Source organism: Cryptomeria japonica, chromosome 4, assembly GCF_030272615.1.
Source record: "Cryptomeria japonica chromosome 4, Sugi_1.0, whole genome shotgun sequence".
NCBI classification, from domain to species: domain Eukaryota; kingdom Viridiplantae; phylum Streptophyta; class Pinopsida; order Cupressales; family Cupressaceae; genus Cryptomeria; species Cryptomeria japonica.
In genome coordinates, this window is record NC_081408.1 from 306,962,020 (window position 1) to 306,985,890 (window position 23,871).

At 39.6% G+C, this 23,871-nt stretch overlaps 1 protein-coding gene across 3 annotated transcripts in view; it reads left to right on the forward strand.

The window, feature by feature from the left end:
* LOC131052122 (uncharacterized) overlaps positions 1 to 23,871 on the forward strand; it is a 184,223-nt gene that overhangs the window by 119,294 nt on the left and 41,058 nt on the right. For all 3 annotated transcript variants that reach the window (XM_057986722.2, XM_057986721.2, XM_059219807.1), the window contains 3 exons: positions 9,201 to 9,283; positions 9,413 to 9,549; positions 9,652 to 9,753. In XM_057986722.2, the coding sequence (XP_057842705.2) occupies positions 9,201 to 9,283; positions 9,413 to 9,549; positions 9,652 to 9,753 (322 nt within the window). The remainder of the gene's footprint in view (positions 1 to 9,200; positions 9,284 to 9,412; positions 9,550 to 9,651; positions 9,754 to 23,871) is intronic.

Here is a 23,871-nt window from a genome sequence, read left to right on the forward strand (position 1 = left end):
TCGAATTTGAAACTGTATCGGGAACGTGATAAACTAGTCCTATCAATCAACATGTTGGGATATGCCATGAAGGGAGACTGGACCATCGGATGAAGCAAGGAAGTGGAAGAAGACCCCATGGTTGTGACAGAACCCTACCGGCATGACGAGGATTGGGCCTAGCCACTCACATTCATTGAAGAAAGACTCGTGCCCAAACAAGTCGAAGGCATTGTAGTACCTAGAATTCACAAGTACCTTACAAATGCCTATTTCGGTGATCCGACCGTATGGATAAGGATCACGGGGCATTGGAGGAAGAGAGCTCCATACGAAGGATTCCGTGAAGGCTATATTGTGTACGACATTGATGAGGAAGCAAAGGCTAAAAGGAAGGCGGAACTTGCCGAGAAGGAAGGGGAGCCAGTTGACTTGGAAGAAGAGGTAGATTTGGAGGAGTACGGTGCAACCTTAGGACTGTGTTTGAAAATGGTACTAAAAGTTGAAGACTTGTTTGTGATAGCATCGCGACTTGGCGAGCAGGAAGCATGCCCCAATGCACTTTATTGGGTCATCCCTAACCCTGCAGGCCCATCGCAGGTGGATGGCGCGAAAGTGACATTGTACCAACAATATGGAGGTCGGTACGTAGATGGAAGTTATAAAGGAGTAGGACCGACACCATTGGTGGACAACATATGAGACTTGGAATATGTGGGCACGTGTTGCCCTGAGGAGTGTTACAGGAGACTACCGCACATATGTGCATAGTTGTATGACTCAGAGATCAGAGTAAGACCTCAGGAAGATCCCACTGGGGTAAAGAGGAAAATGGAGGATCCGAAGGAGGGTGACGATCAAGTAGGACCAAGCAAAAAGCGGAAGGAAGAGGACATTGGTAGTAAGGTAAGACCGAGGAAATGAGTGAAACGTCAGGTACAAAAAGCTAAGTTGCTTAAAGAGAAGAAGATAGTACGAGCTCGAGAAGGAAAGGTGGTACACCCCAAGGTGTAGAAAAGCAATAAAACAAGCAGGGGGAAGCAAGTTGCCGAGTACCATGGCCACTTAAAGGTAGGAGGGTTAAAATCTAAATATTCTTGCCAAGTTCAAATATTAAAAAGATATCTTAAAGGAGATTATTATAAATTGAAAAAGCAAGGCAAGTATTAAAAATAAAAAAAATGGGTTAGCAAAAATAAAAAAATTAAAACAAAGGGTAAATATTGTAAAGTTCGTAAAAGAAAAATTGAATGTGGTAAAAAGAAGATTATTTTATAAAAAATTATTGAAGTTTACCCTAACCCTAAAAGTGAGAAACTTTTATAAATTTTCCCGAGTGGCCATTCCAAACAAATCATATAGCCAGAGAGTCGGAGGAAATTGAGATTTTGGCAGTAACAGGAGCAGAGAAGGAAGCTCGTATGAATCCGTACAACACGGATTGATATCCGTACGAAAGTTGGAAGAGGACAATCCATACGATTTTCGTACGGAATTTGTAGAAGGAAATCAAGTGAAAGGAAGAAATCTATACGAAAATTGCAATTGAGGGAATTCAGGTGACGATAAATAATTCGTACAACACGTGTACAGGAATTGCAGAGACAGGAAGAACTCAATATGATATTCGTACAACAGGAAATCAGGTTATAGAGCACTTGTACGGTATCCGTATGGAAATTCCAGACGACAATATTCTCTGTATGATCATCCAAACCAGGCGTGAAGGGGTGAGAAGGAAGTTTATACAAATTTGTACGGAACTGAGAAAAATCCGTACAAGATTAGCTGAAGGAGAAAATCCGTATGGAGGAAGCATAGAGGAATTTAGCAAAACCTTTATGGAAGGGAGTTTGTACACACAAATGTCGTATGGTCGGTACACACAAATTCCGTACGGTTGGTACGGCTGGAGGAGACAGGAAGAATTTCCGTACGCTAAAGACAGTTGGCGAAATTTAGCCGATTGCGGAAACGGTTGTGACAGCGTCAGTGTACATCTAGAGGGATAGTTGGAAGGAGACAAAAAATCGACAAAGGCAAAATAATTCACGCAAGGGATATGGCTACACCAGGAAGCGGCAAGGGGAACAAGATCAGGGCACGAGTGCAGAGAGACAAACTTGTGATGGTACAATCTTTGACATGGGAAGGTTTGAATGGTAGCGACTGTTGCACATGGTGGGAAGAGATCAATGATGCCAATGTCATCAAGCACAATTTGAAGAGAGAAGACGTCGATAAGATTTTAGTCATGCCCGTGTTTCACGTCAAAGCATTTGAACTTGTGCTGAAGGGTATGGTGGTAGGTTAAGATAGGCACACACACAGGTCGATGGTAAGATATGGTGATTGCAATATGACCATTTCTTTCTCAGCTGTAGAGTTTGCTAGGATATTTGGAATTCTGAACTAGGGTAGTCCAGTGATCAAACAAAAGATGACCCTTGAACAGAAACAACAATTGGTACGGTTGGTCTGCCACGAAGATTTGACTCAAGAAGAACAAGATGGTATCTGGAAATCTGGAAGTAGCTGTGGGGTGAAGTGGACATTTTTGGTGAATGTAGAATGGCTATGTATCATGGATATCATCAAGAGCAAGGTGACAGGAGCTAGTAGAGGGTTGGACATCGCCGTGTGGATGTTGTACCTAATGAACGGGTTGAGGAATGGCACGGTGTTCAATTGGGCATCCTTCCTCTTTGAGCGTATTCGAGAATGCCTAGGGCTACAACATAAGGTCTTGTACATGTCGCACCACGCCATTGCTATGTTTTTGGATGTCGTTCGTACGAGGGGCGACTTGCAATCGTTGGCAAGATTGGAGCCGTACAAGTCACCCATCTTTTTTGGACACATTTAGATACCATGACGGTGGAGAACTGCAGAAGAAGCAACGACGGCAAGATGTGGGACATTTTGCAAGTGCAAAAAGTGAGGCCAGTGAAAAGGAAGTTATGGAGGCGTCCTCGTTTGATGAGTAGAGTGGCGAAGAGGAAATATTCCGAATGGCGTCAACCGGGGCACATGCAGTGGCCGAAGTGGACATTGTTGGAGACAAGCCAATGGTCGAAGGAGTTGGAGAGAGTAGCATGGTGGCAAAGAATCCCCCTACACCATTAGACATTGGTCAGGGAAGCCAATCAGCACCACGCAGGAAAGAGTGGGCAAAGTGAGTGTCGTCACAGGTGGTTGATGTGGTGGAAGTAGAGGCTTCACCACCACCGCCACCTAGGGCAACATCTGGTCTAGATGTAGCAGTGACATAACTCAGCCCCACATGTGCTGATCATCAGGAGCAGACCATAGATTCATGGCTGTTGGAGACTCTTGGGGTACGAGTGGAGGAGTTGCAGGAGGTGCCACTTTCACCTGGCGGGGATGGCGGAATGGGCATTGGCGAAGGAGATTTCGAAGGGCGAGAGGATGCATAGATGCACTAGAAGACATTGGAGGAGAGGAATCTTCCTCAGCTCATGGAGAGGAACTAGTACTTCGGTTGGCGAAGCCTAACCCAGCGGACCCACTCGGCACCATGCAACAATGTGTGTCTCAGTTGGAGGGAATGGCGAAATTATTGACTGATGTCGGCCACATTGTGAAGGATGTGGATTTTGGACATGATCCCAAGGTAGCTCGAGTGGCCGAGCGGCTTTTATCCTTTGTCAGGGAGGACTACGAGGGAGAATTTTTCAAATGCTTCACGACCAAAGGATGGCCGAAGTCGGAAACCCCTGAGAAGATTAGTGCGTGGATGGCCAATGTGATAATAACTGAGGAGAGCGACATTTATGGCTCTCTGTGTGGGGTGGAGATAGCCTTCCGAGACTTGGTCCTAAAGCATCGAAGGACAACAATAGTGAGGATGGAGGATGTGACAACACAACGAGATCAAGCGATACAAGAAGCCAAGGGTGCCAAAAAAACTTTGGCCTATCACATACAAAAGAGCCAGGAGGAGTTGGCTCAGGAACACTCTTGGGTCACATCATTGGAGGAGACTGTGGCTAAGTATGTTCAGGTCCTGGAAGCCAGTGGGGAGGAGAAGTCTGAGTTGGTGAGACTGGAGGTTAGCCTGGCAGAAAAAGATAAGGAGTTGCACAGACACGGTGAGGAGCTTCAGAAAGCTCGCAACAAAGTACTTGGGGCGACCCATATGGTGAAGATGGCACGAGAGCGGGAACTTGCGGCCACCCAGTGCCTTCAGCAGCGGGCCGACACTTCTTAGTCGTATGTACTTCTAGGGACGCCCTCTCATCCCTCTCCACATTAGTTCCAATTTTGCTTTCATTACGACTTCTTTTTTTGGGGGACTGATGTTAGGCGGCAATTACGAATAAAACTCTTAAGTTATAGTTTATGTTATTTTTGTTATGTGTGGGGTTGGCTGTGCGGGTTCCCGTGTCAGTTATGACGGTTGGTACCTTGGCCAACCGCCAAGTAGTATATATTGCCATGTAAGGGAACCCTGACAATAGGAATGATGTACTAGTTTTTGGAAGCAATAAAGGAAACATCTTTTTGCCATATTGTTGTGACTGTTAATATTAATTTATGTTCTGAATATAATGAAGTTGCTGGTTATATGTTCTGCGTGTATTTCTTGTTTATTTTGTGAACTTGAATAACTCACTGTAGGGAGGAAACAACCTTTCTGTTGAGGCCACTTGCCAATTTCCTTTTGTCTTCGGCTACAGGCCTGTTCCATGGTTGATGTTTCATTGTTGCTACCAAACTGCTTCTTCTATCTGTCTTGTTGCAAGAGGGTGTTGCACAAATAATCAAACTTTAGGTCAACATTGGTAGATGTGATATTGAGTGTTTTTATGAAGTACTCATGTTTGTCACAAGTTCTTTAGCATAATTGCCACCATATTTTCTTCCATATTGCAACCAATAGTTGCCAACTAATTGCAAATGTCCTTGATCTTCATTAAATGTTGTTGCTAGGACATCTCATCCATCATGATGGAGAAAGGCATATTTTCCAAGAAGGCTTTGCCTTTATGTTACATCTCGGGCAGATCTTACAGGTGCTTCCAAATCTCCACAAAGGTTTTTCTTGATGGAACCTCTGAAAGCATTTTATATGTTATGGATAATTTAATGAGCATAATGACTTTGTGATTATGCTAATCAAACTTGTATTGGTCTTTACTTGCAAATGTTGGCTGAGTTTCAATACCAAGGATGATTTTATCGAGGCATTTGTACTTGAAGATTGTGAGCATGCATTGTTTCCAAGTGTTTTATTGTTAGTGAAGCATTGGCTGTCTTCCAACTTGATGTTGGGTAATGAAGTCATCCCTCTTGCAATACAAAATCATGAAAAATGAAGAAACAAGCTACTATTAGACTTGTAGGTCAAATTTGAGTCAACACCACAAGCATTATTTATAAAAAATCATCAAAAAATCTAGTAGGGCAACAAAAACTACAATTCTACTAAAAAATTGTAAAAAGCATAGAAAAACAATTTTGGAAAGTTTTGGCCACCCACGTTTTTGGAAAAAAATGTTAAAAAATGAATAAAACCCTAGAAACCTTAGGTACCTTTGTTGGTCATGATTTTGTTAAAAATTTGCTGAGAAGTAGTTGAAAAATTGTTAAAAAATCGATATTGAAATCATACGTGTTGCCATTCAAGTGCAAAAAAATCACAATTTGTTAAGAAAACGCCGATGTGACTTTTGCAGATTAGCAAAACTCTTGTTGCATGCAAAATAGCAAAAAATGTGCCCTAGCCGTGCGATTTCAAAAACCTGCCAGTCGCTAGATGTTAGCCAATTATTTGGTTAAAAAATCATGTATGAAACATTATTGAAAAATGGAAAATGGCTGTGGAGAATATGGAAACCTTTGGCAAGATTTCTAGATAAAAATCTGGTTAAAAAAAATGACATGATTTTGACCTTGGAAAACATGCAATTTTGGAGAGAACACACAATTTTGAGTAGAAAAAATTCCATGATTTCTAGGGAAAGAACCCACGGCTTTTTTTTTACATCTGCTAAAAATGCAAAAATTTACCTATGAATTTGTTGAAAATATCACCAGAAGCCCTTGTACGAATCCGTATAGCTTTGTTTGGCATGTTCTTCTGTGTCACGCATGTACAATTCATCACCATGATAGTTCATAGAATGCATGTGCTCATTGATGCCAAGATTTCACTTAGGCTTTGATACCATATAATGGAAATAACATGGAGAATGATTACCAAGATATACGATATTTATTGAGGAGCGTAAGTCTCTTTAAACAAGAGTTACAAAAGATCTATTCGTAAAGGATAAGGTTGACAACTAAGAAATCAAAGAATAAGAATAACAACTAAAAGAATATTATTGAAGTCTATCCTAAGTTCCAATGTTACAAGAATCGGACTCCACAAAGACTCGACACATCAAGAAACCCAAGAAATTCAGAGATTTTTAAGGATTTAAAACTTGTTTCATGCACCCTTTAATAAATGAACCTTAAAGACACAATAACATCATCAAATATAAGCTAATTTGATCACATACACAATTATACATTGATCACATTAGCATAACTATAAACACATATTTTAGCCGAAGGAACACATTTAGATATATAAATATTGTCAAATGTATAGAAAACTCATGGAATATGAAATCCATGGCATCAAAGCACATACCAAAACTAAATATAATTCTATGGCTTAGAGGAGGTTGCATTACTCATCCCCACATTACAGCAAGTCATGCGTTGGTGTCAAAGATAGGTCCTAGATGATGATGTAGACATGATATTTGCTTTGTCTTAATGATTGGTTTGTATATTCAAGTGAGGAATCTATTATTAATTTTTTTGAAAGCCTTCAAGATTGCATGTTTTGTTGACAAGCTTATTAACAAAGAACAGTGGTTAAGTAAAAGATAAATGGTTATGTTCTATTTTGACTTTAGCTAGGATAGTAATAGATTAGATTCTTCTATGAGTTGGCTATGCAAGGTGTGATACATTTTGCATTATGAAAATGGCATTTCTTGCCAACTACGACTTAACTTGTATTCAATGGCAATGCAAGGTGTGATACATTTTGCATTATGAAAATTGCATTTCTTGCCAACTATGACTTAACTTGTATTCAATGGTACAAGGACTGTAGCATGCCAACTTTGCCTATGGCACTCTTTGTATACTAAAGAAATTGTTCAATGTATGAAGCAAGATAATTCTTGATTGTGGCTTTGCTTGTGAATATGTAGAGATTTGCAACAAGGGATATGTTATTTTAAGATTTTTATAACACTAAAATGGGGTTGAGGGGTAGCACCTCTTGTGGGGGTCTGGGGGCAGCGCCCCCAACAAATTTGAAGGGCAATGCCCCTCATGGGGTTGAGGGGCAACGCCCTTGGCGCATTCCTGGTCTTGATACAGGATGGGGTTGAGGAGGCAGAGCTGCTGCCACCAAGCCCAAATGAAGACCTTCAAAACCACACAAACCATGGCGCATACCATTTTCATACTTAAAAAAAATCCTAGATGGGCATGTCATAAATCAAAGAAGCATTAGAATTTTGTAAGTATTTTAAAAGAAAAAATGAAAATGTCTGTCTTAGACCCATCCTTGCTGAGTCTTGGTGAGTCTGGGAAAGAATCGGAGGACTCAAAGGCCCAGTCTCCCAGACTCAGCCAGCCTAGCTCGCCTTGGACTCACCGAGTCTTGGCGAGTCTCATTTCTATGATCCTAATGACTTAATTGACCATTATAAACTAATATTACAATATTACTTTAATAATAGTGCAGGATGCCTTTGGTCTTTGAGCTGAATGATCACATTTTGTGGTTTGCTAAATAACATAGAGAATGATTACCAAGATATATAAAAGTTTTATTGTATCCTTTATAAAACAAATGTTTTTATATAAAAGTTTAAGAACATACCAAGCTATGCCTGATAACCTACAAGTATGAGTCAAGTCGTAGAAAATCAAAATCTGTCATTTGAGTAGAAACTAAAATGGGACTTGGTTAACTTGTATAGTTTAGAATCCAAAACAAGATTATTTATGGTTACCAAATGGGACCCATTTCTAGAATGATGGTGCTTCCACCAAGCCTTTGCTAGTCCTAGAGATAAGTTGGACCATTGATTCTAATTTCTGTTGACATTGTTGAGTGTTTGATCATGGTTTCACTTGCCCATCTCTTAAAATAAGATTTAAACTCATTTTAGTGCTGCAAGAGGTTTGAACTGCTTTCCTTTTGGATTCTGAGAATGGCAAAACGTTTTTCATATTTTCCGGATGGCTATTGAAATCATATATAAAAGTTAGTATGAATTTTTAAAACACAAATAAATTAAAAATACCTAAAAAGGACTTAAAGACTAAAAAACTGAAATTTCAAAAATCTAAACATTTAAATATATTTCCCAAAAATATAATAATTAGCACAAAGTATACAGCTCTTGAAAATTCTGACCGCTAGTCCACCATCTAGCTTGGTATTGTTCAATAGAATAGGCAATGGGGATACATCCTTGGGGAACACTGATTTATGGATTGATTTGGCAGAGCTAGTTTGCTATTGCTAAACTGTTTATTTGCTAGCATTAGGGTAGAATTTCTTTCCTAATCTTTTCTATCTTGGTTTGAGCTTTTGTTGAGAATTGAGATTTATAAGTATTTACCCTAACCTATTGCACTTCTAAATTCTTCCGCTATTTTGGTTTTGTGTAAACTTTAAATTTGATATTGGATGGTGCCTTCGGTAGTGGATGTTTTGATAGTAGCTTGATTTATTCGGGCTCAACAACACAATTAGGAAAAGTGTTTCAGGGTGTTTAGTGAAGCTTAATGTCTTAAAAACCATAATGATAGACTTTAATTTAAGAAGCTTTAGATTCTTTTGGTTAAATGGTAAATTTGACTGTGTATTCTGGCATTCCTATTCTGTCCAGTCATCAAGAAAAGGTTCTCAGTGTTGTGCTAGGATGATAGCAAGCTTTTTCAAGAGGTGCACGCTTATTATATAGGGTATAACTGATAAAAAAGATTCTTTTCTGTGATCAGCATTGCTGTCACCTACATGCTTGTCTGTGCACGCTTGAATATAAGCATATTCTGTTATGAGGGAGTCTGAGGACATATTTTCCAGAAGTTTTTGTTAAGTCAATAATCTTATGATGTTATTTTTATGTCTCTAAAAGTGCTCATGGATCTTTGTCTTTGGTGGTTGTTGACAGTGACTTAATTTATGACCTCCTTGATTCGTTGAGCAAACGCTTGGAAGAATTGGATGTCTCTGTGATATTGACAATCTTGCAATGTATGCATTTTCTTTGACTGGTGTTTTGTTTTATATTTTATATTTTTACATATAGTAAGATGTCATGCCACCAAAAGCTTATTGTAGTATGCTGAATGCCATAATAAATTTTGTGTATGACCTGAGCAGGCTGTGGCATGTGCTTAAGAAGTGATGATCCAGCTGCAATGAAAGATTTCATTTTTGGTATTCAACAACATGTCCATGAGTTGAAAGCTCTAGCTTCAGGCACGCAAGATAGAAATCCTATAGTCAATGGCAAAAGGGTATTGTAATGATGTGACATGGCAAAACACTTGAAGCTATATAGTTGTTGGAGAAGGAAGTCAATTAGTCTCAAGCTAATTTCTTTGGCCTCTTATTGGCAGATGGAATATATGCTGGAAACTATTTGTGATATAAAAAATAACAAGAAGCGGCCAAAAGAGGAGTCCTCGCCTCATGCTCGTCTGAAAAAATGGTTACAAAAGGTTCTTCAATTTAGGGAACTAAATCTGTCGTCATTCTACTATAAAACATTTTTGTATTGGAATCTGTATTATGGAAGTATTGTTTTGGCACAAAGGATTCAAGCATGTATCATTTGTTTCTGTTAAATATCTATATAGAAATGCTAATTACTAGGCTTTTTACATTCTAACACAGGCAAGTTTTCCATAGAATTATGATTATGGTTAATAGCTGGAGTTGCTGGTTTGGTTATGGCAGTTCACATTTTTTTACTCAGGTTCTTACATATAATTTTGCTAGAAGAAGCAGAGATTTGGAACAAGAATTAGGAAAGAGTGAAGACCATGAAGGAATAATTTTTCTAGATTCTGTTTTTAAACACTTCATTCAAAGTTTCAGATGAAATACAAGATATAATCATTGAAGGTAAGCTTATTGGTTCGGCTATCTTGGAACTAGAACAAAATGTGGTGATAGCCAAATTCATTGGAATCCGGCCAAGTATGGATAAAATTAAAACTGGATGGGCTTGAAATGGTACACCTGTCCATGCTGATGTATCCAGTTCCTACCGAAAGGGTTTTAATAGATCATTTTCCAATGAGAGGAAGATACAGATAGGATTATGAGGGGAGGTCCATGGTTCATGGGAAATGCTGGATTATATTTGAAGAAGTAGATAACAGGTTTCGATCCCTTGACATAAACCCTTTCTAGGCTCCAGTTCAGGTAAGATTGTATAATTTACCACTGGAATTCTGTAGTGAAGATATTTTCAAAATGATTGGGGATTTTCGTATAGTGCACCCTAGGATTTCTCCTATTAAACCTTTTAATTAGTAATCTATTGAAATTGTTATATCAGCTGATGGAGCTGTGGCCTTAAGTGATCAGTCCATGATACCACCATTCATATACAATATCCTCAAGATGCAATGTAGCAAAATTTATGGCCTCATCCTGAATCATGGGTCTAAGAGATAGGTATGTGTCCAACTTCTGTACAAATGCATATGCTATGCATTTGCTAGATCCATAGAAGGTGGGGAGTGTCAACATTTCTTGAACATGTTTCATATCTCTTGGGATAGATGATAACCTTGGTTCAAGCCTAAGGTTGGTTCAAGTTATAAAGTTGTTTAGAGACATTTTAGCTTGGATCTCCTTTGGGAAAAATTGTTACTCTACATAACATGCTATAATGTCATCTACAATTGGGATTTGAACTTTAGAGCTAGGGACCTTTTTATGCACCTCACGGTCTCTTGAGTGTTGTTAGGAGTGGCTGTATGATTGTTAGCTTCTAAATCGCTTCCTTCAAAATTGTGCTTCCTAGGCATGTTCTGTTGTTGTGTGGCTAGGTTGGATCCCTTCTAGGGCCGACCTAGTGCACAAAATGCCGGGTGGCCTATCGGCCTTGGCATCTTGATATCTCAGTTGTATGAGTCTAATTTGGGGTAGGCCTTATTTGGGTGAACCACTTGTGTGTAACTTGTGATTAAGTTAAATGTAACTTGCAACTAAGGGAGACTCATATGTAACTTGTAACATATAGATCTGACCCTATCCTTGGCACCAAAAGTATATGGCCGAATTGAGATCTATTAGGAGGTATTGATTCATATATATGCAAGGTCATGATTGCATCAATAGCAATGAATTCAAGAACTTGAAGATCATGTAGTGTGCTCAGGGGTGATGATAAGAGCTTATCGTCTATGGTTGGGAAGGCAACAGATTTGATGTTTGCCTATGGTTAACGAGCACTACCATAAAATCAACATGGTATCAGAGTGGGTTCCTTCTATAGAGCCTAACCGCTTGAAGGTAGATCCCGTGCTTTTGTGAGGGATCTGAAAACGGAGTTTCATAGTTTGGATTATGTGTATGTCTGACACGCTTTTTGTGGTTACTGGGGTGGTGTGCGCTCTGGGAGTACAAAATTGTCGTCTGAAATTTTGACCCCAAGGCTTTTGCTCGGGTTGGAAACTACCATGGAAGATTTGGTTGTTGATAAGATCTTTAACGATGGCGTGGGCCTCGTTCCGTCGGAGCGTGCTGTTAAACTTTATGATGCATTGCACATGTATTTGTCCCGAGCGGGGATCGATGGCGTGAAGGTCGACGTTATTCATATTTTGGAGTTGTTGAGCGAGGGCCTTGGTGGGCGGGTGGAACTGGCTAAGGGTTATTTTAATGGGCTGAGCGAGTCCGTGAGGAAGTACTTCAAGGGAAATGGAGTGATTGCATTGCAACGACTTTGTGTATCTGGGCACTAAGTAAATCACCGTCGACCGTGTTGGACGAATCAGAGATTGCATTCAAGGAAGATTGCTTGCATTTCTTCGTAGAGGAAGAATCAACATTCAAGGGATGTTTGACATATCGTCAGAAGTAACCTTGGACGAAGAGGTCAGAAGATTGATTTCAGCTTTAGAGGGAGCTTGAGGAAGCCTAACATTTCAGCTTCAGAGGGAGCTTGAGGAAGCCTAACATTTCAGCTTCAGAGGGAGCTTGACATTTCAGCTTCAGAGAGAGCTTGACATTTCAGCTTCAGAGGGAGCCATGTCATCAAGAAAATTTCGTTAACGAGTTCTTCTTTGCGAGGGAGAAGTTCAAGGTGCGATCCCTTGTTAATGAGTTCTTCTCTGTGAGGGAGAAGTTCGAGGTGCAATCCCTTGTTAATGAGTTCTTCTCTGTGAGGGAAAAGTTCAAGGTGCACATTCTCCTCTGCGAGAGAAGTTTGAGGTGAAAGGCCTCGTTCCACCCTCTGCAAGTAGGCATGGTGGAGATGCATTCTTCTTTGGGAGAAGTTTGAGGTTAGAGCCCTCGTTCCACCCTCTGCGAGTAGGCATGGTGGTAGTGCACCCTTCTCTGAGAGAAGGTTGAGGTGAAAGCCCTCGTTCCACCCTCTGCGAGTAGGTATGGTGGAGATGCATTCTTCTCTGGGAGAAGTCTGAGGTTAGAGCCCTCGTTCCACCCTCTGTGAGTAGGCTTGGTCGAGATGCATTCTTCTCTGGGAGAAGTTTGAGGTTAGAGCCCTTGTTCCACCCTCTGCGATTAGGCATGGTGGAGCCACCCTCTGCGAGTAGGCATGGTGAGCCCACCCTATGTGAGTAGGTATGGTGGGTATCATGGAAGAAATTCCATGATGAGCTTGTTCACCCTCTGGGAGTAGCTATGGTGAATGTATTATTCATGGGAGTAGACATGGTGTTAGTCACTATGTGACTTGGTTATTCAGAAGGAATCCTCCCTAGCTAAGGGGGAGTGTTGTTGTGTAGCTAGGTCAGATCCCTTCTAGGGCCGACCTAGTGCACAAAATGCCAAGTGGCCTGTCGGCCTTGGCATTTGGATATCTCAGTTGTATGAGTCTAATTTGGGGCAAGCCCTATTTATGGCGAACCACTTGTGTGTAACTTGTGATTAAGTTAAATGCAACTTGCAACTAAGGGAGACTCATATGTAACTTGTAATATATAGATTTGACCCTATCCTTGGCGCCAAAAGTATATGGCCGACTTGAGATCTATTAGGAGGTATTGATTCATATATATGCAAGGTCATGATTGCATCAATAGCAATGAATTCAATAACTTGAAGATCATGTAGTGTGCTCAGGGGTGACAATAAGAGCTTATCATCTATGGTTGGGAAGGCAACAGATCTGATGTTTACCTGTGGTTAATGAGCACTACCATAAAATCAACACGTTCATGTTATTGTCCATTTTGTGAAGCATTTGTGCCAACATATCCAACATAATATCAATTTTTTCCTTTTTTGCCATAACACTGTGTTATAGGGTAGTACCTATGGAAGAGTTTCACCTTTTGGAATCCTTGAAGGATGTTTTTGCTTTTCGATTTCTCTCAAATGATAGCTACTTGCTCTCTCATTGGAATGCATAAAAGTTTAGCAAGTAGTCAACTAAATTTGCAAAGAAAATCTGTTCGCAGGAACACTAGATCTAATACCATTATAATGCCCCCCACAAGTATTTACGCAAACATTTTGGGTATTTAAATTTTTGGCCTACCTGTTTAAGTAGAACCTTCAAATAACTCTAGATTAAATTGAGAAGTGCTAGAACATTTTCAGCTATAATATTCGACAAAAACCTCCCTTGCATTGTGATGGATAGCCATATGTTTCTTTAAAGATCTTATTTTGGCATAGGTCGAGATGATAAATTTTTTGGAATTTGGAATTCCACCTGCTAAATGCATTTGCTTAAAAGTCTTGAAAGCCTTTTCATGAAATCTATTTTGAGCATACTTTGCAATCATGTTGTCCATGAGACCACATTTTTTTTGAAGTTTTTTGTCAAATAGATTATGTACTTTGTTTGTGGTTCCATGTTTTCTATACTTGTCTACCACAGCGACTGCAAGATTTTACACCAACCAAATGCACATGTTTGATAGTTTACAAAATACCAATGTTCCACGGAAACGCGTTTCCCCCTCCCAGGCCCAAGTACCCCCGTCCCTGAAACCCGTCCCCGAAACTTTTTCCCTTTGTCCCCCCGTCCCCGAAGCCCGTCCCCGCGTCCCCCCGTCTCCCCATCCCCAACATCCGTGGAACACTGCAAAATACTTACTAGATCTCTCTAGTACATATTTTGCAATCATGGTATGTTGTGAGACATCTCTTTGAAGCATGCTGTCAAACCTTTGACGTGCCTTGTCTATCCCTTCACCATGGCATATACACTTAATCAGAGCACTTGCAACCTTTTGTGTGTAGCAATGACATTTCACGAGATTAGATCTTTCTGAGGCATCCCTTTCTACAATCCTTGTCCACGCTTCTACATTCTCCATGCATGTTCACCAGAGCTTCCTACATTCCATTATGCAATTTAGAAGTTGAGGAAGGCATTAGAATGTCTTTAAACAAAGGTTTAAAGAGCTGGGGAGGTTCCAAATACCATAGGAATCTCCTATTTGTTCTAACTTCCCATTCAAATGCCACTAAGTGAACTAAAATGCCTTCTTAAAGTTATGTTGGGGATTTGAGGGTCATTGGGAACTATTGGGGGTTCCTAGTTAGATAGTAACTTAGCATTGGTTGAAATGTCGGGGGTTAAAGGTGCTTGACAAATCCACAAACACCGTGGATGAAGATCCATGCATAACTATTACTTGGAATGACATTTTCTCTTGAAATCTTGCCACATTATCAATAACGTTGTCATAACACCCCTTGTCACACCATTTTGTTTAAGCTTCTATAAAACACCCAATTTAATTGTTTTCGCAAATTGCTTAGTGAAAACTTGAACTTTTAATATCTTGCAAAGCATAAGGCATTTTGGTCCGAAAAGTTGCCACATTAGGCTAAATACTATCAAGACATTCCCATAAAAGGATTTTGCACCATCTCTCATGAATTTTGAGATTTAATATGTTACCGTAATTCTTAGCAAATTGCATAATTGTTTTGATGGTTCTAGTTGAAATGTAATTTTCTACTCAAATTGGCATACCTTTACTGGTTTTAACAAATGGAATTGACATGAACTAGGTTAAACATGACATTTCAAAGATGGATAAGTATGCCAGACTATTATGAAAAGCATAGGAAACTAATCTTTTTGTGACTAAAAGCAATTTCAAGAAAGAGTTTGACACATGATGATGCTTGTCATTTCAAACGCAAAAAGTGTAAAACTTGTGAGTTTAAAATTGGGGCCAACATGACCAATTGTCGATACAATTCTTCATTGACTAGAAACATAACTGATTGCAAAACATAGATCTGGTCTTGTAGTAGTATGATTAATCAAACAATCGACCAATTGTTGATAGATCGTTTCATTGACTTGTTATCAAACAATGTTCGTTGAGAGCTTGATCCAAACTTCCATAGGTGTAGATATAGGATTACATTTAGTCATTTGGAATTTTGTTAAAGGAGATTTCGCACACGTAGTTTGTGATACAAAGATCTTATGATTAGTGTGCAAACATTCTACACCTAAACAAAATTGAAGCACGCATATATCTATCATTATACAAACAAAACATATATCATGTTTCACCTTTTGAATAAAATAGCATTGCTTCCAGTGCTGTAAAATCACCAACTAGGTCATCACTATTGATTTTGACATAGAGAGTAGGTTTAGATTAATTTTTTTGAAACAAGAATCCCTAAGATTTTGACCAATTTTAAAATACTAAGCTCAAGGAGCTTGCTTAAGTCCATACAAGGACTTTAGCATCCTGCAAGCCAAATTTTTGTTCTCTAGAACTTGGAACCACTGCGGTTGAGTCATGTAGAACTCTTCCTCCGATTTTTCTTCATAGTCTTTTCCTTGTGCATATTCTTTAGCAACAAGATGAGTTTTATACTTGTATAAAGAACCATTTGATTTACACTTCATTTTATAAATCAATTTGCAACCAATGGATTTCTTTCTCGGGGGCAACATTGGCAACACCCAAGTCTTATTTTTCATTAAGGCATCATATTCCACTTTGATGGTAGCTATTGATTGTAACTAAGTAGAATGCGGATTCCAATTGCCTTAAGGTAACATTGGAATCTGCCAAGGGCTGGGCCCTTCTCTCCCTTCTCCCACGCCACTCTTAGGGCTGAGACCTTCTCCTACACGCCACTCTTAGGGCTGGGCCCTCTCTCTCACGCCAACATAAAATAGGGCAGACCCTATCCTCACGCCACTTGATGTGGCTTTATAAAAACATGATAAGGAATAATAATAAATAAAATAAAGGTTATTTTATGCTACGACTTTAGGGGTTTATACCTAAGGAAGATATATATATGAGTTCATCAAACGAAGTAAACACGATTTTCATATCACTCATACAATGCGATCTGCTCTGCTCCTAAATGTGATCTGCCCTCCTACACTTGGCAAATCTGCTCCTTGGTGAACTGCAAGAACATTTAGCTACATGCTGTTTCAGCCTATCGAAGTTATCTTCTGCTGGTGGATGTTTTGGTCATCTACAACTAGGGCATCACTCTACATCACCTTGGCAACTTGCTCTTTGGACAGCAATCAGAGATAAGTGTTGTAATCAGCTCTGAGGATCTTTCTTGCTGGGTTTTTCCTCCTAGGAGGTTTTCCCAGGGTACTTGTGTGTTGTGTGTTGTGTGTTCATTTTGTTCATTTATTTACTTTTATTAATTCTGGAAATTCCTAAGTACTAACAACAATTCATATAATCTGGAAATTAAGTTAAATTCCTATTTTCTGAGTATTGAATTAATCTAAAAGACTAAAATCAACAGTAGCTTCCCATTCAGACTTCCCTTTTGCCTTTGCAAATCTACTAGGCTCAAATATTTGAGAAATGGTAGAAGTTAGACAAATTTTTGCCCGCTCACTACCTTGTGCAAGATGTTCACCTGAACGTGTAGATTGGCCTTTTGTCACTTAACCTTCCATCACCTTAAGCGATTCATTCTTCTAGACATCCTTCAGCATGGTATAGTACCACTTTGGTCTGTTTTGCAGGCAAGCTAAGGCTTCTAATCTACTAAGAAATTTTTGAACAAGGGGTAAAAATTTATTAATAAAAAAATATCATTAGTACAATAAAGCATAAACTAGTAATTAACAAAGGATCCCACACCCAATTCCATAACCAACTCTTGAAAAGCACCAAACAAAACACCCAACCATCACAGATTATTTGTTGATGTGTGTTTTATGCACATGCAAGTATTAGAATAAAATACCAAAGTCCTTTACCCTCTCTTGAACCAAATCACCTTAGATGCTAAGGGTAAGATCAACTAAAATGATTCCATGGTTTCTATAGTCAGGTCTTGACGAGTGGGTAACTCAATGCCTGATGTGAATTGATATTTTCACTTGGGGACTTACACAATTGTTCGAATCAACTTCACTTATCATGAATGTGGAGTGGGTGTACTGATAACTTAGGATTTGGCAATGTAGCTCTTGACTAAATTCTAACAAGACTTTTAAAAAAAAGACAAAAGGGAATAGGGATAGGAATTCTATTCTAAGCCTAGAATGCAAGAAATGATGAATAAATTCAGTGGAATCAAACTAGGCAAGGGCTCACCATCGAGTCGAACAAATTTTGACACAAGCTTAGTGCAACCATCTAAGGTATATCTCAAAGATATTCAAATTACTACCATCAAACATTGATACCATCCAAGTTGATGCATAACAATGGACGTATAATAATCGAAGTTAAGTTTGCATAAATTTCCAGTTGACCACGCACGACGCACTTACAATTAGCAAGAGGCTAGTGGTATGGATTAATGGATTCCACACAAATACATTCAACAAATTCTTTCATTCAATCAAACAAACATTGAAAGCAAATTCTAATCTAAAATTCTAATCTAACTTGGAGGAATTGAGAACCTTGAATGCAAAACAACACTTAAACAAAAAATAATCACCATCAAGTCGAACAATGATTTATATTCAAATCTGTAGCATCTACCAACAACTCTCAAAAATCTCTCTCTTACAAATGAGAGGCAATGAGGTATATATAGAGTCTCATACAAAATGGATGGCCAACATTAAAGCAAAATCAAGGGCCAAGATCACGCCAACAAAGCCCTAGAGTTGCCCTAATTAGGGTTTACATAAAAAATGTTGCCACCAACATATGGCCCAATAGAAATACACCTAGTCATCAAATAGGGAATCTTCTAGAAGATTTTGTCCTGCATCTCTTTCTCTCATAGCATAATCCAAGAATCTAGCTAATACAGAATCTAATTCCTCCGTGGAAATGCTGGGTAAGGTATCCTACTATAAATCAATCACGTCCAACGCATCCGAGGAAGCATCCAAGGTGTTCTCCCAATCTGACATGAGCTTCTGCGAGTTGTGAACATGAATCAACAAAGAGACCAAATCATCCATTTGATTCTTCTTCAAAGAGTCCAACTGATTGAAGTACATGAACTTCATCTTGTCTCTCAATTTTGCTAAGTGTAAACCACTGGTTTCGCTAACATCAACTCCCAATAATTCCTCAATTGAGGCAAGGATCTTCAACTGAATATCATGAATTGATCCTTCCATCTCTGCACAACTCTTTTGTGCGCTCTCATAAGTTGATTTCTTCATGGCTAATGAACAATACTAGCCATGGAAATCGTATCTATCTCCATCATGCACAATATTCTCCCTGATCAATGTGGATGTAGGAATTTTCTTTAAAGCTCTGAGGTGTGGAATAGTCTTCTCTTGAATAGGTCGGAATTCCTCTTTAACTCCCTCTAAATACTGTATCTTGAATATGAGCCTTGTTGTCTTGTTAAAAGCTTGGACAAAATGAGTGAGGAAATCATCCGCCTGTCTCTTTGTATCTTCAATCCATTTCTCCACCTCCGAAAGTGTATCTCTCGTTGTCTCATAATGTGTATGTAGTCCACGATCAACTGCAATAGGGGAAATAAGCGTGGGATTCTCATGGCTTATCCCTGCAATGTAGTCTCTAAGTCTAATAGTCTCTTCTTCATACGTCTCTCTTTTTTCAATCTCCTGGTTGAATCTCGCAATCTCCTGGTCGAATCTCGCACTGATTGCCTTGAGCATATCACCAACCTTTTGGAATTTCTTCTCTTTTGCAGTATGACCAAGGGCAACTGTAGTAATTTGGGAATCCACGGGAGTGGCAATGTTCGTCGTTACATCTCCAATAGGAACAACCACCTGTGCAATCTGCATTCTTGTCTCATCTCTAGCTACATGTGACAAAATTTCAGCATTCTTAGGTTCTTTCTCCTTGTTGCTCCTAGCTAAGTAGTCATGAATGTCATCAATAGGCTGCGCCTCTACCATCTTCTTACTTTTCTCCATAGTCTTCATCAGCCAATCAGGAATAGTGACCATCTCCATACCATCATCAAGACATATCTCTCGATCAAGCTCTCTCAACATCGAGATAACATCATTAGGATCATCTCTGGTCAAATCGTATACATTCTTCCCCAAACTAACCTCCAAAAGGAGAGTAGGGGATCTTGGTTGATCATCATCTTCATTAGGTGGAGTAGATGTAGCTGTGGCATGTAAATCCTGAACATTCTTGGTAATATCACTATGTTAGAACATTGCTCAAACTCTTTGTTCTGTTCTGGCACTTCAACTTCCTTGATTGATGAGACAGTGAGGGGAGGTGAAGGAATGATAATCTTTTGCTTCTTCTTCTTAACCTTCTCAATCTTCTTCCATCTAGCCTTGACTTCTCCTGGTGTGTTCTTCCTTCGCTCAAGAGCTTGACTCTCCTCATCCGCATGAATCCTGATAGTCCTTTGATCATCTTCGGAAGAGAATTCCTTCTGTTTCATCTTGTCATAAGTGAAGCTAACACCCATGTCAACTAACTTGTTCATCTGATTGTCTACCCATTCTCGGGAGAAACTCAAGACCTCTCTCATCAATACATTCAAATCTATCACTTCTTGTTTTGACCAATTAGGCAATAGATTTGCCTTCTTCATTTCATTCTCATATTGTGGATGCGTATGATCCTTGTCATCTAATATCTGACCAGGAATGAGAAAAAGTCCACACTTCCTCATGAAATCCACTGACATTCTGGACCACATTCTTCTTTTCACTACTTGCTCGTCCATCAGGTTGGCCCAATAATCTTCTATGTCTACCTTGTGGATGAACTTATCTCCCCCGATCCTTCCAACTTTCTTATTTGGATCAAACCTTTCTCTTCTTTTGTATGTTGCAAATCGATAGAATGCAAGTTCTTCAATTGTTGTGCTAGTTGCTGCGGTGGATTGACAAATCTCCAATGTCTTCCCCACGGAAATAGAAAATGACATGCTTGTTCTATGTTTGTCCTTCTGGATAAAATCAAACTCCAAAAGTTGTCTCACCACCTCAAGTAATATTATTTTGTTTGCAGGATACCTAGGAAGCCTGTAAGGTTCGGATTGAAATCCATGAATCCTTAGGTATGTGAAAGTGGGAAACTATATGTACCACGATCCATATTTCTCTATCAGCTCTGTTGCCTCCTTGGACAATCTCTTGTGGATCTCGCCTTGCAACGTTCACGTTATGTACATAGTGAATGCATCATTCACTCTCTTATAATCTTCAATTTTATACATGTTTAGCTGTGGATAACACTCATAACTCCTGTACTGTCCTTGTCCATTCTCGACTTCACCTTTGCATATCAATCTTTTGTAGGTAACAAATCGTGCAAGCAGGTACACCAGGTAGGAAGTCATGGCGAATGACCAGGATCTCTCCACATTCCTTAGCTGAAAATCTAGATTGTCACTTTTGATTTTTGACCAATTAATGAGTGTTCCTTTCAGACAAGGATGAAATAGAACATCCACCTGTCGTATATTGAACCTTGTGGCATCCCCATCACTCGGTTAAGCAGGAATACTAAATCACTATATTGATCTTTGAAATCTGTGCACATGAATGTCTTGGGAGCCTTGGAATGATGAGACCTAGGTTCGATCATCCATTCCTTGTTCACTACGGTCTTGCATGCATCCATCTTCTTCTTATATCTTTCTTCATATTCATCCTTGGTTCTATCTTTCATGTATATTCCACGTGGAATTCCAAACACCTCAACAAGGTAGGCAATGATGCCACCCTTAGGAGTCTTGATCATTCGGGAGCAAGGATCATAACATTGTGCACACTCCAGAATTAGCTCGCTACATTGTATGGACTGCGGAAATCCAGCGGCCTGATAAATACCACTCTATATAATGGTTGCATAAGCTGGGGAAGGAATTTGGCTTCCAATTCCAAACATCCGTTGTCGCATCTGGTCCATGTTCAAGAAATGCAAGTTCGTGTCTGTAATCTCCTTCCATCTGGATGACATCTTGGATTCTATATAGAATCCCATCTCAACTATCTTCTGCTGTTCCCTCCGAATGCTAATTCTAGACTTCGACATTGCACCTGTATGAAGCTGAAAGTTAGACACTTCGGAAAATTTATCCTGATAACTATTTTCAGAGTTAAATATGTTCTGATTTCTTAATGATTTAGACAAGTTTATGGATGAAAATCAAGAATTTTATTCATATCTTAAACAAATTCTGAAAATAGAATGAAAATGTGACAAGATTAGGGTATGAAACCCTCATGAGATTTATTAAAATCATCAATTTTTAGACTTAGCAAAGTCTGAAGACACCTCCTTATACTTAGAAATTTCATCCAAATTAGAGTGCAAAGGAGTATACCGGATCAGGAAATTGACTAGGAAAGGTGTGAAAAGTAGTGTTTTCACACAAAAGTTGTCTGAGGACACCTTCCCAAGTCAACAATGGCTGCCAGCAAGCCTGAAGACAACCTGCAACTCTATAAACCAGTCATTAAAATCATGTTGCAATTGCGTGTTATGCAAAAATTATGATGAAAATAAGTTTCCCAAGGCAAAAATGAACAAATTTGAGCATGTATGTAGGGCTGGAAGTGAATTTTCAGTCTGAAGACAAGTTTGAAAATGGATTTTTCAGACTTACCAGCACCTCTAGGAATGATAGTTACCTCAGAAAATTGCCAAGAAATGGTGCAAAAATGTTCTCCAAGTGAAATCGCCCAAATAGGTAGGTGGCTGGAAATGAATGTTTTCTGAGGACAGCCCCTTGACAATGGAGTTTCAGACCTGCAACAGCAGTAAGGTCTGAAAATGCTCTAAAAATCCTCAAAAACACCCCCAAACAAAAATACCCTAGGCTGGAACAAGCCGGTTGGTGAGAAATAATTCTGAAAATGTGTTACTAGCCAACAATGGAGGTCAAGAATCTTAGCAAAAGGTGAAAACATCAGGTCTGAAAATGTTGATCAGCAATTTCCCAGCTATGGCGGCACCAAACATGAAGAAATACACCTAAAAATGGAGGTGAATGACCCCCAAAACAAAATCGCTTTCTCCCAAAAATGGCGCCACCTCTAGCAAAATCGCCAAGTCTGAAAAATGTCTTCAAATGCCTTGCAATGGCTGCCAAGGAAAATCGCCTAAGGCTGGGAATGAAGAAAAATGAACAACGAAATCAACTTCGAGAGCACAGGGACATGATATACAAGAGCATAGAAGGAGCCAGATCAATGTACGAAGATGATCCAGATGCTTGTCGAAGCATTATCAATAAGAACTGGCTACTCAAAAGTCGTCCCCGTCTGAGCAAGGTCCCGAACACACCGCATAGGATTGATTTTCAGGAGGAGTACAGAGATTTAATTACCATGCTCAACCGAGTTACAGGAGCCCCTCATGCCTTCTATTTCGAGAAGTGGATGTTTTACTTCATCCAGGTGATTGTTCAAGGGAAAGGTACAATACATTGGGCTAAGATGATTAGCCATTGCTTAGACGTACAGTTGAGGAGACTCAAGGCTACTAAGTCCTTCCACATGAGTTCATATGTCATCTATGCCTTGATCAGGAGTGTTGAATACGCAGGACTACCCCACAGAGGAGTGATTGGAAGAGGACCCGGCGAGGTCAGAGCTTGTGATTCCTATGCCTACTTGCATCATCCGCCAGGGAGCAACTATAAGTTGGTTAATGATACTTTCACGATGAACATCACAAGGACGTTGCAAGGTGGGATTCACAACAGGTTATCTCAGGATGCCCAGGAATTCATAAAGAGGTACGGTGCTTGGTTCATTCAGTTTCCCAAGTTCACTTATATTAGAGTGCATGGATGTCCTTTACCACCATACATGTTGCCGAGATATCCGACAGACAGAATTGTGTTACTTGAAATAACAAGACAGTTGGCAGCATATGTGAAGGCATTCAGACACAGACATCAGAATGGAGTTCCAGTACCCATTATTTTGGGTAATTCAGTTGAGGTATGTCCTAATGCTTTAGCGATGGATGACGCAGAGAAGGAGTTAGCCTTGTATTCTTTTTCATCTTTTGCTTTGAGAGAAAGCTTTGATCCACATGGACATTTAGAGGAGACGGTCGGTAGAAGGTTTAGGCATGAGTATCAGATTGAAGATTTTATGATGAATCTCTTAGATGATCTTGAAGTGAAACGAAAAATGCATTCTAGATTGCCTTTGGATTTCATCAGGAAATGCAGGATTTACAGAGTGGCCGACCAAGCTCAGGACAGTGGCAGACATATCCAGTCTT